Source organism: Phyllosticta citriasiana, assembly GCF_038021145.1.
Source record: "Phyllosticta citriasiana strain CBS 120426 chromosome Unknown IWZ02scaffold_22, whole genome shotgun sequence".
Taxonomy (NCBI): Eukaryota; Fungi; Ascomycota; class Dothideomycetes; order Botryosphaeriales; family Phyllostictaceae; genus Phyllosticta; species Phyllosticta citriasiana.
The window spans coordinates 2,258-19,677 of record NW_027117299.1 but is presented as its reverse complement, the minus strand read 5'-3'; the positions used below and the strand labels follow the sequence as shown (position 1 = coordinate 19,677).

At 47.3% G+C, this 17,420-nt stretch overlaps 6 protein-coding genes across 6 annotated transcripts; 4 read left to right on the top strand and 2 right to left on the bottom strand.

Moving 5' to 3' along the window:
- The first annotated feature begins 578 nt into the window (after positions 1–578).
- On the top strand, positions 579–2,477 carry IWZ02DRAFT_156220 (uncharacterized protein). Its single transcript, XM_066761997.1, has 3 exons — positions 579–1,461; positions 1,524–1,928; positions 1,989–2,477. The coding sequence occupies exons 1-3, from the start codon at positions 1,015–1,017 to the stop codon at positions 2,373–2,375; spliced, it is 1,239 nt and encodes a 412-aa protein (XP_066617679.1). The 5' UTR covers positions 579–1,014; the 3' UTR covers positions 2,376–2,477.
- Positions 2,478–5,391: 2,914 nt separating this feature from the next.
- IWZ02DRAFT_156105 (uncharacterized protein) lies at positions 5,392–7,774 on the top strand. The gene has a single exon (XM_066761994.1). It carries the CDS (start codon positions 5,593–5,595, stop codon positions 7,675–7,677), a length of 2,085 nt encoding a protein of 694 aa, XP_066617678.1. The 5' UTR covers positions 5,392–5,592; the 3' UTR covers positions 7,678–7,774.
- A 680-nt stretch (positions 7,775–8,454) lies between these two features.
- On the top strand, positions 8,455–9,476 carry IWZ02DRAFT_156107 (uncharacterized protein). Its single transcript, XM_066761995.1, has one exon. The coding sequence runs from the start codon at positions 8,597–8,599 to the stop codon at positions 9,197–9,199; it is 603 nt and encodes a 200-aa protein (XP_066617677.1). The 5' UTR covers positions 8,455–8,596; the 3' UTR covers positions 9,200–9,476.
- Positions 9,477–9,714: 238 nt separating this feature from the next.
- On the bottom strand, positions 9,715–10,803 carry IWZ02DRAFT_156030 (uncharacterized protein). Its single transcript, XM_066761993.1, has one exon. It carries the CDS (start codon positions 10,531–10,533, stop codon positions 9,952–9,954), a length of 582 nt encoding a protein of 193 aa, XP_066617676.1. The 5' UTR covers positions 10,534–10,803; the 3' UTR covers positions 9,715–9,951.
- Positions 10,804–12,446: 1,643 nt separating this feature from the next.
- IWZ02DRAFT_495140 (uncharacterized protein) lies at positions 12,447–13,278 on the bottom strand (the record flags this gene model as incomplete). The annotated part of the gene is made up of 3 exons (XM_066770108.1): positions 12,447–12,702; positions 12,757–13,082; positions 13,147–13,278. 3 exons carry the CDS (start codon positions 13,276–13,278, stop codon positions 12,447–12,449), a joined length of 714 nt encoding a protein of 237 aa, XP_066617675.1.
- A 1,502-nt stretch (positions 13,279–14,780) lies between these two features.
- IWZ02DRAFT_437717 (uncharacterized protein) lies at positions 14,781–15,260 on the top strand (the record flags this gene model as incomplete). The annotated part of the gene is made up of 1 exon (XM_066766653.1): positions 14,781–15,260. The coding sequence occupies one exon, from the start codon at positions 14,781–14,783 to the stop codon at positions 15,258–15,260; it is 480 nt and encodes a 159-aa protein (XP_066617674.1).
- Positions 15,261–17,420: the final 2,160 nt, after the last annotated feature.

Sequence of the window (17,420 nt, the reverse complement as noted above, 5' to 3'; positions counted from 1 at the left end):
GCGAAAATCAGAGGTGCCAGAAAGTCAAGATTGCCTTCCCGCGCCACGTCAGCGTATGCTAGGAGCACTGCAGCGTGCTTCCTTTCGACTCAACAAGGGCCGGATGGCGGGACCACGGCGTGAAAAGACGTCGCTCGAAACGATGGCAACGATGTCGTCAGGTTAGGCACTTGATAGTCTGGCGTGGGTCAGAAAGGTTTTCCGAATTGGGAATTGAAGCACACACCTGGCAGAAGGATGGAGAATTCCACCTTGTAGTCGAGCTTTCGCATTCTCTGCGTAAGTCAGGACGAGGACTTGAAGGCGCGACGGTATGCACCCTTTTCCCTATCCAGAATCTACTGATGCCTGGTATATCAACGCCACGCCGCCATGTAGCGAATGCCGAAGACCCACGCGCAGTGCCTCACGGTCGGAGAAGCGAGCGTGGAGCCGCGACAAGTCGTGCTGCGACCAAAATTTGCGGTGAGGAAGGATTGATGGGCACTCGCGGGGAAATCTTCGGTACGACGCATCTCTTCGTCTGTTTGCGAATCTGGGCGGCTGATCGGGATCGCTTTGGAGAGTCCAGCAGGCTTGAAAAGGTGTCAACGCTGGACGGCCTGTTTCCTGCAAGCCTGTAAATGGCTTTGCGCGATCGCAGAATCTGATTTGAGAGCCGGGCCTTGAGTTGAACTGTCAAGTGTCGGCGTGGGCCGAAAAGGCTCGAGGGTCGAAGTTGAAACGCGGCATCTTCCCGCGATTCGCTTCGTCAGGCAGCCGTGGATCGAGCGAGATTCGGAATCGTCGATGAGAGGAGGAGAGAGCAAGGGCGAATCGGGGTTGATGGGGATGGGATAGTCGAGTGATGATGGTCGACGCTTGGTGGTTGAAGCCGACCGGGAGAGCGCTGCCCCGCCAACCAACACCTTAGTCAGCAACTCGCCACCATCGTCAACACCACGCCCGACCCAGGCCAACCGTCTGCCATCGACGCAATCCATCGCCTCTTTGCCCTCTCGTCCTGCTCTACACATGTACTCCCCCGACCGCATCTTCGACTGGATAGACAGCATCCAACAGCCCGCCTCGCCCGCCAAAAAACGCTGTCGCTCGCCGTCTCCGCAGTCGCCGCCATCGTCCCGCAAGCGTTGCCGTTTACCCACGCCCGCCATGTCACAAACGCCGTCCAAGCGGCCACGAATGGATGCAGTGGACGAAGAAGAAGAAACCCCGCGGCCGTCGCGACCAGCGCCATCGTCCAAGCGATCGCGCACCCAGTCGTCGCATTCGTCGGCATCCAGTTCGGCGCGCAGCCCCACCAAGACATTGGCCAACCTCGCCCTCTCGGCGCACATCGAGCCCGTCAACATCATGGAAATCCTGCCGAACCCTGCCAAAGCCCTCGGCGACTCGTTGCACAGCCTCTTTGCCGCTCTGCCGTCCGAAGTACACGACAACCTCATTCCATCCTGTCTCAAGGTGTGCCCTCAGTCCGTGCATGCATACGTTCCCTTTCCGGGCTAACTCTCACGTCCGTACAGGCCAAGCTCGAAGAAGAAGCCCCGTGGTTTCGAATACTACGCGCGCGAGACCACCTCTTCTACGAAGACACTCGACCCCCGCTGAGGACTGAGATGGAATTGGACAGTGTAGGGAATATTGTTGCCTTTTCGCATGAATGCAACATTCAACGCGAAAGCGAAACGTCTTGGAATGAATTGGTCCATAGCCAGGTCCTGTTCACCGCACTGCGGGATTGCGAGCCTGCCGTCGGCTGGCGGAATGTCTCACGGGCGACCATCTCTCCCAGGGACCTGCTTTCGCAATTTTCCGGGTCGGGCATGCAGTCATTGGCACAACAGTCTCGAATCGTTGACTATGCGGTATATCTCAAAATTTCCGCGTCTCAACGTCTGGAAGCTCTCTTGGGGGAAACCGAAACAGAGGTATGGCCACCACCTGCTTCCTGCAATTCGTCGTAGCAGAAGAATTGACCATCAACCCAGTCAGTCAACGCCACCGCCTATGAAGTCGTGCGTCTTCGGCCCATTGCCGTCAGCATCGAGACTAAGAAGCCCGATACTGCCGACGCAAACAAAGCCCTGACGCAACTGGCGACGTGGACGAGCCTCCAGCTGAAGCGGTTCCAACAACTGACGCCCGGCAAGCGACTGCTTGGAGTACCCATGATTCTCGTGCTCGGGTTCGACTGGGATCTTTACTTCTTCGTCCCCACTGACGACGATTCTGCTCAGGCCAAGATCTACGGGCCCGTGTCAATCGGCAACACCAGGACGCATTTAAATACGTATCGTTTGCTCCAGTCGATGCGCGCAGTGGCAAAATGGACGGCCACTGAATTTGACAGTTGGTGGAGCCAGGTACTTGAGTGAAAGCGAGGCGTGGATGGTGAGGATGTCTTCTTCACAGGGCTGAGCAATGTTGAACTCGTGGTCCTTTTGTCCGGCTTGCCGTCTCCTCCCTCACGCGTCGGCTGCAGCGCGCCATTTAGATAACCATCGTAAGAACCTCGGCGACTAGGTATAGTAGGATAGCTATCCTTATCTTTAATAAATAGCTCTAAACTTAAGAGGGATTATAAACTAAATATATAAATAAATATATTAGTAATATCTATTAGAAATATATAATATAAATATATAGTAGAAATATATAGTAGTAGTATATAGTAGAAGTATATAGTAGAAGTATATAGAAGATAAATATTACTATTCTCTTATAGTAGCTTCTTTACTAATAGTATATCTCTTACTACTAGTAGTCTTATTATTATACTATAGAAATAGTATTTATAGCGCCTATAGCTTTCTAGAACTATTATTATATTTTCCTATAGTAATAGTATCTAGAGTTTTTATAGGATAAATAATAGTTTTTACTATAGAAATAACGTCTAGAGCTACTATAGACCTATAGAAGAAGAATAGTCTTTACTATAGTAATAATACTAAAAGCTACTAGGCTTATTTTAAAAGACTTAGTCTTTCTATAAGGTAGTAGGACTAATACTACTATACTAGCTAACCTAAAAAGGTATAGTAGGTAAGATAGTAGCTATCTTACTTAGCTAGTCTATATACTAGGGTAGTAGTATAATACTTTCTCTTCTTTATATAATAGATATAGATAAATATAGTCCCCTAGTTAGTATAATACTAATTTAAAAGAAAAGAAGTAAAAGAAGAATAAGAAGTATAGTATATATATATAAAGTTATATTTTAATAGGCTATAGAACTTTCTACTTACCCTACTACTTCTAGTAGCTATACTACTATCTAGAACCTATAATCTTAACTATACTAGAAAGAAGAAGCTAAGCTAGTATAAGATAAGTATATATATATACTAGGTATATATAGTATTATATAGTAGTAACTCTATCTAGCTTAGTTTCTACTCTTCTAGAATAAAGTAAGTAACTATAAATATCCTCTTATAAGATAGTAATCTACTATATAATAGATAGTCTATAGGAGGAAGCTAAAGCTACCTCTAAAATATAAAAGATATAAGAGTAGAAATAGAGATAAAGTAAAGGGAAATAAAATAAATAATAGAAGAAGAAGCTATATTTCTTAACTATATATTAAAGCTTTCTATTACGGCTAATATTATAAAGTAGTTAGTATTTAGGATCTTAGTACTCCTCTTAGCCTATAGTTCTACTATTAGAGTTAGGTAGAAATAGATATTAATAGGTTTTCTATATTAACTATTACCTCTACTATACTTATACCTACTATAGTAGAACTAAGAATCTAGGCCTTTACTAATACTATATCCTTAATCTAGATAAGTAAGATATTAGTACTAAATATAAGTAGTACTTAATAGGTAGAGGTTATAGTTATAAGATATAGAGGGATAAATTCTTCTATAGTAATTCTTAAGAAGAGTATAATACCTATAATAAGTATTCTACTAGCCTATAGCCTCTTATTAATACCTTACTAGGAATACTACGTTTATAGCTTATATTAAAGCTATAGATTAAGCTAGATATCTTACTTTTTAGTATACTATAGAGCTATAAGCTAATATATATTACCTAGACCTAGTTATTTCTTAGAACCTAGAGGCTAATAGCTTAGATAGTCCTATTATTAATAATACTAACTAGTAATAAATTATTAACTTTAATATATATAAGGGATATTATAAAGCTATAAAATTAGCTTCTTCCTCTTCTATAAGATCTTAATATTATTATCTATTATTCTCTAAATTAGAACGTAGACTAGTATACTAGAGTCTAATTTAAGTATAACTTCTAGATTTATTACTAATATATATAGGTATAGTTAAACTATCTAGGCTAATACTATTCTAGGTATAAGAATATTATAATTAATAGAGGTAACTTTACTTAGCTACCTAGAAATAGATTAGTAATTAATATACTTACTATATAGATAGATCTTCTATAGCTAACTTTATCTTAGCCTAGTATAGTAGATAAGCTATCTTATTAAGAGGTATTAGCTATAGATACCTAAGATAACTAAGAGAATACTCTTCTAGATAGTAAGATACTCTTTCTAGAAATATCTACTATTTCTAACCTTATTACCTATAAGTAGGAGCTTAATAAACTTTATACTTAGCTTTAGTAAGAATAGTAGGTTAAAGCTAGTATACTATATATAATAGCCTTAGAGTTCTATTTAGCCTATATTAGTAAATTTAAGAGGAATTAAATAATTCTTAGTAAATTATTCTCTACTCTTTATCCTTATAGTAAAACTTATATTACTTAATCTTACTTATATAAGGTTTCCCTATTAAAATAAATTAGGTACCTTATAAAGTATAAGGATAATTACTTTACTTAGTAGTCTTACTAGCTATATATAGTATTTAATAAGAACTACTACTATTAGATTTATACTAAGTACTAAGTTTAATATACTTAGAGGCCTATAAATAACTATATAAGAAGCTTAAGAACTTTAATACTTAGAACTAGTAAGTAGATAACTAGTATTTAGTATAGTTCTACTAGGTAGTTAACTTATATAATACTTTAACTAAGTACTATATTCTATTTTAATAGTAGATTCTCTTACTAATCTACTATTAGTCTATTTTAAGATATAAGAAGTAAAATATAATAGAGAGAAGAGGTATATAAAATATATTAACTATAAAATTTTTAGGAGTATATTAGCCTTATAGAAATAAGTAATATAGAGATAGAAATAGAGGTAGAGATAAGAATAGAGATAAGGATAAAAATAAGAATAGAGATAAGAATAAAGATAAGAATAGAGATAAGAATAGAGATAAGAATAGGAATAAGGATAGAGAGGGTTAGATAGGGAGGAATAGATAGTATTAAGTAGAGCGCTAGCTAAATGCGGGTAGCGGAGGCGGGGGTAGTGTGTAATATTCTACTACCTGCTCTTTTCCTTTATCGCGACAAAATTAACTCCACCTCACCTCACCACCTCTAGGTCCCTCTCGACCCCATTTGACCTCAAGCTCTTTGACCTCCTCAACCTCCCCCTCGCCCCGATCGACCCTCCCGACCCTCCCGACCCTCCTGCCTACACCCGCTCTATCGTCGCTCCTGTCATGCGCCCACGAAATGTCCGAGCACGGCTCTGTCAACAGCAGTACCTTGAGCAATAGCTTACAGGAGGCGACCAACATGTTAGACACCAATGCCGACACCCAGCGCAAACTTCTCGGCCAACAGTACAAGCAGCTTGAGCAGAGATACAAAGGAAAAAGGTTCAGTAAACACGTCAAAAAGACCACGCTTGAAGTCGTCGGGGAGGTGTCCAAGCCTACGCAGCACGAAGCCACCATTACAAGTTACAAGAAACGCTTAGCCAACCATTGGGAAGTGAGCGTGGCCAAGATTGAAGAGACGTTCGGGCAAACGTCCTCCAAAGACTTTTTCCAGCCTCTCCTCAAGATTGCCAAACTCCGCACCTTTGACGAGACCATGGCCGTACTGAACAAGGCGCGTGACGTCCGCAAGGCGGACAAGAAGCCTGGCGGCACCAGTCGCAAGCGTGATTGGGTCCCGAAAGATGCGACAATCGCATTGGACGAGATCACTCCCAAGGCCGACCCCGAGGCTCCGAACGAACTCGAGGCCGACGCTGAACTCGAGGCCTCGAACGTGACCGAAGTCGACGTTCAATCTGTGGCTTCAAATGAGACTGAGGCCGATGGTCGACCCAAGTCTCCAGTATCGTCGCCTTCAATTGAGGTACCGCGCCGCCACACTGTTGACAATGACGATGCCGGACTCCAGTTGGGCAACGTGGACGACTGGTCGCTCGAACACGACGAACCCCGACCAATCAAGCGCCGCCGACGCAACTCGTCCTCTTCTCAGATGGGCTTCGGCAAGGAGCCACCAAAGACACACCGCGGAGCAAACGTCGGCACCAAGATCACCACCCCCATCAACGGTCCGTCGTTCAACCGTCCCGCAGCTGTTTTCCGCGATCTCTCTGTCATCTCCGAAGAGCCCTCGGTGCTTTTCAGCTCCCCTGCTGCTCACGGAACCCTGCTGATCCCGTCCTCGCCTTCAGCGTCCCAGGCGGCGGACGAGACAGTTCAACCGCAGGCCCCCAAGCCCGAGGTCGTCCCTGAGGATCGCGAATCGCTGCTCAACTCCGGTCAGCTCAGAAGCGCCGTGGTTGACAATGTTATCAGACTGGCTGCTTCGGTGAGACCTCGATGGCGGGCACTCGATTCATCTTGTTTTGCGATCCCATCTCGTCTGGACCACCTTCTCCGCGCGGACATGCCGTCGTGCAACACGCTGATTGGGGCTGTCCATCAGCACAACCACTGGACGCTAGTCAGGTGCATTCGCGACCCCGAGGCCGACGCCGCACGTGTGCGCAAGGAACACTGGGACTCGATGGCCAGCGGTCAGTCGACTGCCATCGTCGGCCGACTGGTGGACGCGTTCCTTGATCGCCAACAGGGCTGGAAGGAGGAAGAGGGACAAGGCAGACCACTGTCCGAGAGGCTATGCCCATCACAGTCCAACGACGTCGACTGCGGCGTTTTCGTGGCCGTCGTATGCCTCTATCTCTGTGCGGACCAATCCATCCCGTTGACTTTGGACACAAAGTTGTGGCGCCAATTGCTTTTGTGTCTCGTGGGAGGCGGCGACGTCGACGATGGCCAGTATCAAGGAGGAGAAGAAGAAGAGTCGGAGCCAGAACCGTCGTCCGGACATCTGTTGGCACTTGTCAAAGCCCAGGGTGTTGGCGCCGTCGCTGCAAGCATCCGCCAAAAGAAGCTCGCCAGCGTTACGCGTGCGATGAATGCCGTTGAGCGCCTGGATGACGTTGAGGACCTGCTGAGGGCGTTAGAGAAGCGCGCAGCCGAGGCGCTGGCTGAATGGCAACACCGTGTCATCGACTCGAACAACGATGCATCGCACCAGCAGGCTGCACTGGAGAGCCTCCGGCAGTGCATCGACAGGCCCTTGCAGACAGAAAATGAGATCAGCGCGCGTGCGCAGCTCTCCCGCGCAGAAGCATCACTCGCTGCTCGGCAGGCTACTACGGTCAACACTCTGCAGCAAGGACTGGCCGTGGCTCGCGCACTGACCTCCCGCAGGCTTAACATGGCCAAGCGCCAGATGACTGAGAAAAGGCGCTTGCTGGCAGAATTTGAAGAGCTGATTGCAGCAGCGTAGGTATGAGAACGGCGTGGTTGTTGTTGTGTTGACAAGAAAAGCGTGTGGGTGTCAACGGCGTCATGGTTTTTTTGCTCTGTTGTCGAGGAAAGCATGTGGGTGTTGATGCATCATGACAACGAATTTGCTTTGCACCTGGGCGGGTACCTGTGTATCATGAAACAGCTTTTGCTAACGACCACATGAATGGCTCATGAATTTCCATCAGGAGTACACGAATGGTGTGGGTAAGATTGGCTCTGTACCACGGTCGTCCTATTTCTCAGTCCCTTCCCTTCGTCGAAGCTCGTTGGTGTGGCGAGTTGCTTCCTTTTCTGCGTGCATCTTCGTCCTCTGCAGAATTTCTTCCATCTTTAAGTCTCCCGCAACCTCTACTTCTATAGCCCACCATCTATCTGTTTGTCCGTTTCCTCCATCTGTAGCAACCTCAACACGGTCAGATCCGCCCGTCGTCCATTTTTACTGTCGGCTGCCGCCGCGATGCCAGACGTGGTTTCACATGGTGGCCGGGGAGGCAGGCCGCTTCTCGGACCGGAACGAAGACGACGACGACGTCCCGCGGACGCCGCTGCGGTCTGCTGAAGGCGATGACTACTACATACGACCACGGCTGCTCCAGAGTTTGGAGAGGTGACGACGGGACTCAAGGAGGGAGAGGAGCATGAGTGTGGATGGCGGGCAGCTTTGATGAAGCCTGGACTTGGATGCTCGACCTGATTTCAAATCAAATCGACCACCAGCAAAAACACCTGGGGTCAGCAATGGGAAAGGAAGCCTGCGTCAGAAGAACGACCTTGTTCTGTTCTGCGTGCATCCGAGGCGCGTCGTGACTCGGTCCCAGCCTCTGCCATTCTCTTCAACAACCGCCGCATGCGCCGCCTCTCTTTCTCTCTGAGCCTTGTCCAGCTTGTGGTGATGGATGTCGCCATCCGCCGCCCGACCGCTGCAGCGTGGTCCGTGCTGTTCCTTGCAGGCTGCTTGGAAAAGTGCGTTGCCCTTGCTTTGCTTCCTTGTTGTTGTTGTTGTAGTTGTTGTTTTCGTCTTGTCAATGCGAGGGATAAAGGAGAGCGGACCGGACTTGGGCAGTTGCAGACGCGACGGGAGGACGAGGACAAGGACTCCGGTAGCACAAAGCTCCCGGAAATTCGCTCCCGATCTTTGTCATATGCGCCCAGGCTGGTTTGTTGATGATGGTCGAAAACGAAACATGTGCTCGCTCCTGTTGGAACGCGGCGCTGCGCAGCGTTTGGAGACGCGCCCGCCGGCAAAAAGGTTCCAGGAGAGGAGGAGCTTCACCATTTCTTGTGCACCCTTTATGTGTCATGATGGAACGGAGAGCAATGCACCAGTAGCCGATGGGCAACGACAAATGCCAAAGGACAGGCGTGGTGTAACCACCCACCCCGTCAACAAGCGACGCGAATCCCTGTTTGTCGACGCGTCGATGCTGTACAGGGTGACGATGCAGACGCGCGCGGCAAAAAATCTGAGAGGCTGGGCGCCCTCAGGACCTTGGATTTGAAACGCTACGCATGCTCCCCGACTGCTTGATAGTCCCTCGCTCGCTAAATGGTGGATGGACGGACACGGCGTCGAGTGGACATTCGCCGGGAAGAACTCCGCCGAGACTGCTGAGCTACGCGCGGACATGCCCAAGGAGACGCGCTTGTTTGCATGACCAACAGACCTCACCAGCCTGCGAGTCGCTCAGAGTTACCATGTCGATAGGCCTAATTATCCTGACTGAGCATTCTACCTCTGGACTTGTGACGTGTCCCCGTTGGGTGCGTATCATTTTGATGTCAGCTTGTTGTTATGATATCAGACTTGGAATGTGTGGCAAAAGAATTTGAAACACGTGAATGAAGGGAGAAATTCGCATGGGCCAGATGACTGTCGAAAGTTGAGTCCCGCCGGCGAGACTCAACTCTCGCTGTGTCGGAAGTCAAATCTCACCGGCGGGACTTGAGATCCGACAGCCGGCTCCTTGAGTTCCGACGCGGCGAGACTTCAACTCTCGTCTCCCACCAAAACTTCCAACAGTCGGCAAGATGCAACGACCTCGATGCAGGATGGGATTTGGACTGCCTTGAGCTCGCCTGTCGTATCTCGCGTTCTATCGCTGTCGAGTTGCACCAGACTCTGTGGGACTGCCTCGGCGCTTATGTCAGCCGCGTCTCGGCCCACCCTCCAGCATCGAGTCCAACCTCAACACCGTCACCACCACCAACATTGTCTTTCCATCATCTTCATCGCCTCATCTCCTCCTGCTCTTCATCCCCTCCTCACATCGTCGTCTTCCCGGTCGCCGTGCCCCGTTCGCCAAGGTCGTGCCGACAGCTGTGCTCGACGGTCGCGGCAGCTTTTGCACCTCGGTCGCACCCTGTTAGCCGCCTCGTGTGTTGACGGCTTGCACTGTTGATCGCGGGCCTTGACACCCTCTGCGCCCTGTTGGCCGCGCGTGCCGACCGCTGCTTGACGGTCACAATCTCGCTCTAGCAGCGACCATTGCACCACCCGTCGCCCTGTTAGCCGCGTCGTGTTGACGGCCTGCGCCGTGGCTCGAGGACCGCCGACTGACGACCGCCAACCGCCGCGCATCAAAGCTGATCGCCTCACAGAACTCGCCGCCCCTCTCGATGACCCGTAATGAAACCCCACGAGGCCATCTTGGCCGTCGCCGGCGCATCGGTTGAATGGACAGTGGAGGGACAACGCGTCTTGGTTGGGTGGCAGGATCCTTCTGATAGAGGGAAAAGGTGGGCTGGGCGCACAACAGTTAAGACACACACAGACATGGAGCAAGAGAGGGCATGTCCGACTCTCTGGGTTGGTTGCGACATCGAAAACAAGCATCGCTTAGTAGTTGGCCTTCGTCTCCCAATCAAGGCACGCACATCACGTTCTAAGCAAATCAAGGACATGTTCTTGATCCTCCCCATCAAAGGCATGCGCGTCGAGCTTCTCAATTTCGACACTGGCGACCCCTCATTCCCTGTTCCCCCCGCTGGTTCCGCCCAACATGTTAAGCAACTCAGGATTCGTCTTGACACCTCGAGCCCTCATGCCCGTACCCCGAGTCCCACCTACCAGACTGCTGGATGACATGCCCGGCTATCTCATGTTGTGCTTGAAGAGTCTGTGTCATGTTCACCATCTGGAGCTGTTCGTGGCCGCCACCGACCCTGGGCTCGAGTTGGCCTTGAATGATTTCCGTGCCACGGTCAATCAAGGTGATGCCGAATCTTTGGAAATCGATGCTTCATCTACATACTCTTCTGGGTAGACGGGAGGGTTTGACCGTTGGGACTGCTACCCGACCACTGCTGATGACCTTGGTGAAATGGCATACTGGAATCCCTACAATGATGACGGCCCGCCGCCTTACACTGATGTTAAGTCTTTGCCATTTCCAAGAGCTTTTGAAGGACCCGTCTTTGACAGAGATGATGCCTTCTAGGATGTTGATGCCAATCCGAGCCCAAAACGCAAGGCGTCCAGATCCTGTTCGCCCCCGGAGCAGGGCTGCTCTCTATCTCGTAAAGCACGGCTGGGCAACGAAGATGCCCATGACAACAACGAAGACGTGACTGAGGTTGACTCTTCGTCAGAGCTGGATGCAAGGGTCGAACGGGTATAGAATGGTGGACTCCCCCTGAGCGCTCAACCGCCCGCTCATCTATATCTTCCAGATCGCATCACTGCACGCTGGTCGCGTCTCGGCGATCTCCCCATGTCCACATGCGACGTGATCCTGCCCGCTTTCGCCTGATTCGTCTTCTTCGAGTGGATCGTATTTTGGCCATGATCAGCTCCGCGCGCCGACGGATGGCACGGATGCCAACTGAAAACGAGGCGCGACTCTTTCTCGTGTTGCTTGGGCGTGCCTGCGGCTCGGACTTGCTGGTTCCATCTCGCAGCGCAATGCTCAACGGAAATCCACACGGCTGGCTGCCTGGTCTCCAGGACCGCATCCATCTGGGGATCAGCGATGACGGGCATCGTGCCAGGTCAGGCAGTCCCCGTCCCATCTGATTCATCCACGTAGACTCGACAACATGCGGCAAGATTGAGAGGGGACATGGGCGACACGAGACTGCTGCGCAGAGCGAGTCGATGGTGGCTTGTTTCGAACATGCGCGCGTGGCGTGCGACGCAAGAGGAGATACGAAGGTCGTCGTGCTTCTCACCACGCAATTGGTGCCTTGCGGACTGGGCCCCTGGACCAAGACAGTAACTTCATCCAGCAACACTTTCACGAGCTTCAAGAGCCATGAGCGTCATTTTCTCTCCCCCTAAGCCCAATGTTCCGAGAGAGAGAGAGAGAGAGAGAGAGAGGCATGGGAGCGCACCCGAAGAGATGTCACCAAGCCTCAGGGCCGAGGATGGGAGACTGCGGCGCGCTGAGGTCTTCATTGCATTTGCATCATCTCTGAAGCGCAGCAGTGAGAAGAGGGGGATGACTGAGGTTTGAATGTGACAAGGCAGATCACGGGGAATGCTGATCGATTCGATGACATCTACCCAGAGATGCTGTGCAACGGTTCCTGACAGCGTCATGCGCAAACCCCCGACTCTCGACAAGAAAAGACGCCCGAACCCACAAGGAGACAGAGACGGCGGAAACGAACATGAAAAGCACCCGTAGAGAAGGAAAAATCGACAATCCTACGCTCGACAATCTTTGCCAGCTCCTGCAACCTTGAATATTACCAAGCCCCGAAACCTCTCAGGATGATGGCGAAACTGCCGCTGCTGCTCCTGCGTCTCTACAAGATGTCATCATCGTCCTCACTATTCTTCTCGGACTCGAGCGCCAACACCTTGGCAAACTGCTGCAGAGCCTGCACCACGACGCGCTTCTCAATGTCCGCCCGAATGCGCGAGGCGTCATCGGCGCCAGTGCTGAGTTGCATGCGGTGCGTAGCATAGACATCTTCAAGCTGAGCGATGATGTACTGGATGGCCTGTCCAGCGGGCTTCACATTGGCCTGCTGCAGCTGCAATGTCCCTCCTCCAGCGCCGCTGGGCATGCAAGCGCGCAGAGGGGCCTAATCGAGGCTGAAGACCGAAGAACACGCGACAGTCGGCTTGTTTCCCGGGATGGCAGGAGGCTGGCTGCCATTAAAGTCGATTAAATTGGGCTCTGGTGTTTTAGCAGGCCAAGGCAAGCCGCCGCTGGCGCTGTCGCTGCCTAGAGGAGTCAGAAGAGGCGCCGGATTAGTCTGCAACACGGGCGTGTGCGGGGGCGTCGGCATCATCATTTCGCCCATGGTGGTGGTGGTGGTGGTAGTGGCCATGGGCTTCTTAGTCTTCTTCTTTTCCTTGCTCGACGAGGGGCACAACGCCTTCTTCCTTGCCAGCAGGGCCTTCAGAGGGTCCTGATCGTCGTCTCCGTGCTCGTCCTGTCGCCGCTCGCAAGTCAGCAGGCAAGCAAGTGCTTGACAGCCTCTCGATTTCGATACTCACCTCAACTTGCGGAGAAGAACGCGGAGCACCAGAGCCGTGTCCCTGCTCTCGGTGGTGGTGGCAGCGGCCGTTGTGAGGGCCACTGTTCTTGCATCGAAGGCCGAACTTCGTGGTTCCGCTGCACTGCGCCATTGCGAGAGGACTGACTGACTGGTGTGAGTGGTGGTTGAGTGATGGAGAGAAGCTGCTGAACCGATTGATGACTGTGGATAGAGCGAGAAGAACACGCTCTAAATACCTATTTCTTCTTCTCTTGACGCGCGCGCATCGGAAGCGCACGTGATCAAAGATCGGGACGAAGAGAGAAGAAATGGAACGTGCAGATTCGGGATGAAAAGACAGGTAAACATGGCGTTATGTAGCGGCGGCACACGTCGAATCAGACTGCAACCAGGCGGCGCCGCCGACCATCGTTCGTGAATGTGGAGCATTAGTAGGTGGAGACGGGCAGAAGCACGATGCAATGGACCTGATGCTAACCACCAAGCCACAGCAGGATTTTCTCTTCAACACCACATCATGACAACCGATTAGCATTGCATTGCGTTTGACGCATCTAAAGTGTCTGCGCCCATGGCTAATATCGCAACAAGGAAACTTTGCACAGCGAGCGGGTCTTCTTCGCTTCTTCACGGCGATGACCTGCACGCTTGCTCGCTACATTTAATGGACCTCCCGCGCAAAGACAGACAGAAACTGGCGATTCATACCAAGGCAGAATGCCAACAAAAGGAGAACAGCACGTGTTTTTCGTCAAGGTGGAGCAAGCGATAGAATCAGCAGGGCTGGGATCAAGAGTGGCGCAACATTTCCATCCCCCCCCTCCCCCCTTCTAGCCGCCGGATCGGTTGAAATCCATGAGCATGTCGCTCCTCATCCTCCTCTATCTGTTGGCCATCCATTCCCTTCGCCCGCCTGGCATCCCCTCCGACATCAGACGGCCCTGTTTTTGCCCTTGGACGCTGACCCCAACGGACGACCGAGGGCTTCATTGCGGAGCTCGTCCGGCAGGTAGTCGAGCAAACGCTGGGCTTCCTCCAAGGCGTGCCCCTCGCGCATCATGGCGTCGGCGTGAGCGTGGGCGGCCTCTTTGACGGCCAGCTTTGCTTGGGCGACCATGCCCCTGCGCACCGCAAGCGTATCGCGCGCTTCCTTGAAGAGGCGGTCGCAGATGGCGACTTGCTTCTTGGCCCGTTCCGCTTCTTCGACCATTTGGACAAAGGCCGTTTCGGGGTCTGGCACGTGGTCAACAGAGGCTTGCAAAGTCGAATTCCCGTTTTCCGTTGAAGCGTACCTTGGTTCTCTTCTTGCTTGATCTTGAACGAGGACTTTTGAGGGGGCGCCATGTTGATTTGACGGTGCGAGTGAAGACTGGAGAATTGGGTAGCGGAGAGAAAGCGAACGCCTGGCGCAGCGTCTTCAAATAGGGATTTCGCCACAAAGCCGCGGGATTGCGTTGTCCGCCGAGAGGGAATCGTCCCGACCTGGATCAGAGGACCTGGATCAGAAGCGCAGGATTGGTGAATCATTCCACGTCGCTACGACGAATTGGTATTCTGATGGACGCAAAATATAAACACCACCACAAAGGGACGATCGAGACGCTCCAAAGCGCAAAGATCGAGGAATGACAGATGCCTTCGCACACTTCTTCATCTTCCGGCGGCTCGGACGATGGACGCCACCACACCTGCTGCGCCCAACTTCGCACCCGGAAAAGCGTGCAGTGCAGCAAAAAGCGGCGCGTCAAATGTTTAACGTGCGGGACCCACGGGAACCTTGAGGACTTTGTGTCGGCGCAGCTAGAGCAGGAACCAGCCGAGTTCCAGAAGGCCGTTTGGAAATGCAGGAAAAAGGTATGTCGAGTACTTTTGTTTTTGACTGGAGACGAGAGAGTAATTGGATTCAGGCAGTGGATGGCACCGCGTCGCTTCACCTTGCGCGACGAGGACAGCGAAAAGAACGATAAAAAGAGCACTAACTTATCTTTATCCTCCTCCTTGTTAGACGACGATGACGACGACGACGATAAGGAGGAGGATGAAGATGACGGCGACTATAGTAACGCGCTAAAAGTATTAGCGATTCCGGATTTTTACCGGTTACTCGGCTAAAATATAGTACCTATACTACTTAATAACTAGCTACCTAGGACCTTTATAGTAGTCTTAATTAGTATTTTAAGTATAAAAATAGTATATCTTTTAAGTTTTTTATTTTTTTACTAATCTAATACTTTATATACTACCTCTTTATAAGATTTAGTACTATAGGGAGTTAAATTAAGGGTAAATAATAATAATATATTTAGTATAGATATTAGATAAAACCTTAGTTTATTAGGTTTTATCTCTTAGAGTATTTATATATCCTTACTAATATATATAGCTCTCTTTAGATCCTAGTATAGCTCTCTTTAGGTTCTAGTTAGAGTTCTCTAGACCTTATCTTAGTTATAGTATTATACTATCCCTCTCTCTAAAAGGGCTATTCTTAGACTATTAGTAAGTAGCTATCTTAGAGGTACTAAGTAGTATAGAGTTAAGTAGTAGTATTATCTATTAGGTTATTATATTATCTAGTCTAAGGGTATAGTTATACTATTAGGTATATTCTAGCCTATAATTAGTATTATTATAGCTCTAAGTATTATTATATAGTAATAGGGTTTTCTTTATTTAAGCCTATAGAGTTATTATTATAAATTATTAAGTAGCTAATATATAGGCTTTTTACCTAAAGGCTATCTACTTAGTTAGATATATATAAAATTAAAAAGAACTTAATTAAAGTTAAGTAATTAAAAGATAAAGTTAAGTAAAGTCTTCTTAATTATTATAAATATAGAAGATACTATATACTCTTCTATCTTCTATATATATTTATATAAGAAGTAAAATAAGAACTAAACTCTCTCTTTACTATATAAATTACTACTTTTAGTTACGTTATCTAAATAGATAAGAAATTAATCTTCTTATTACTATATAAAGTTTTATTAGCTATTAAGTAGGCTATATATCCTTAGTAGTATTTATTATCTACTAGTACTACTAGCTTATATAGCTTAGTTAGTTTATATAGCTTAGTTATAATTAGCTATAGCTTATTAAGTAATCGCGTAAGGGCGTAGTTATAATATACTTATATTATAGATATCTAATATATACTTATATTACTAGTATCTAATAGCTATTATAATATTCCCTTCTCTAATAGGAAGCCTAAGTTAGCTTATTAGGTACTTATATAGATAACTAACTAGTACTATTTTAGTAAGGGCGTAAAGTATAGAACTACTAGGTATATCTTATTATTAGATTTATAGTTTAACTAACCTTCTTTACTACTATCTTAATAATAATAATAGACTTTACTTCTATTATTATATCTTCCTATTACTCTTAGCCTATCTCTTACTTAAGTAACTAACTCTAGTAATAATAGTAAGTCTTCCTATTTATAGTAAGTCTAAAATACTTAACTAATTATTACGTAATAGTATCTAATTAACTTTATTACTCTAAGTACCTTATAGGTAATATAACGCCTTAAGAGAATACTAAGATAACTTAAGACTATTATATAAGACGTTATATATAATTAGCTAATTATTTATATATCTAGAGTTTTAAAAAGATAAAGTAAAGCTAACTAGTCTAGGTATAGTATCTAGCTTCTAAGAGCTAGTATATATTACTATTCTACCTATAAATCCTTATATAAATATTATATAAGCTAATTTACCTATCTTACCTTTATATATATATTCTAGTAGCTATTATATTAGTATACTACTAAGTATACCTTTATATAAAAGTAATAATAGTAGTATTATTTATCTAGCTACTTTATCTATAGAATTACTAGTAGAACCTTTAGATTAGAACTTAGAGGTAGATACTTCTAATAAGATTATAATTTTTATCCTATATAAGGCCTTTAAAAAACTTACTAAGATATATATTACTACTTACTTATCCTTATATAATAGCTAACTTATTATAGAAATCTCTTAGTAGTAGTAAAACTAGCTAATATATAATATATATATTAGGCCTTAGTAACTTAGCTTATTATACTATTATCCTAGTTTCTAAGGATTATTTTAATATTATATCTATAGAATCTTATAGTTCTTTACGTAATACTTACTTAATCTAATATATAGATATTAATTAGGCTACTAGTTATACTAAGTACTAGAATAATCTCTCTACTTATATCTTCTATAGTTACTATAAGTTACTAGGTTTCTTATAGGGTTATTATAT

Excerpts from the sequence above, each read along its gene's own strand:
- IWZ02DRAFT_156220 (XM_066761997.1), top strand. The coding sequence starts at position 1,015 with ATGTACTCCCCCGACCGCATCTTCGACTGGATAGACAGCATCCAACAG. Across the intron at positions 1,462-1,523 it reads TCATTCCATCCTGTCTCAAG|GCCAAGCTCGAAGAAGAAGC; the intron begins GTGTGCCCTCAG and ends ACGTCCGTACAG. Across the intron at positions 1,929-1,988 it reads TGGGGGAAACCGAAACAGAG|TCAGTCAACGCCACCGCCTA; the intron begins GTATGGCCACCA and ends CCATCAACCCAG.
- IWZ02DRAFT_156105 (XM_066761994.1), top strand. The coding sequence starts at position 5,593 with ATGTCCGAGCACGGCTCTGTCAACAGCAGTACCTTGAGCAATAGCTTA.
- IWZ02DRAFT_156107 (XM_066761995.1), top strand. The coding sequence starts at position 8,597 with ATGTCGCCATCCGCCGCCCGACCGCTGCAGCGTGGTCCGTGCTGTTCC.
- IWZ02DRAFT_156030 (XM_066761993.1), bottom strand. The coding sequence starts at position 10,533 with ATGCTTGTTTTCGATGTCGCAACCAACCCAGAGAGTCGGACATGCCCT.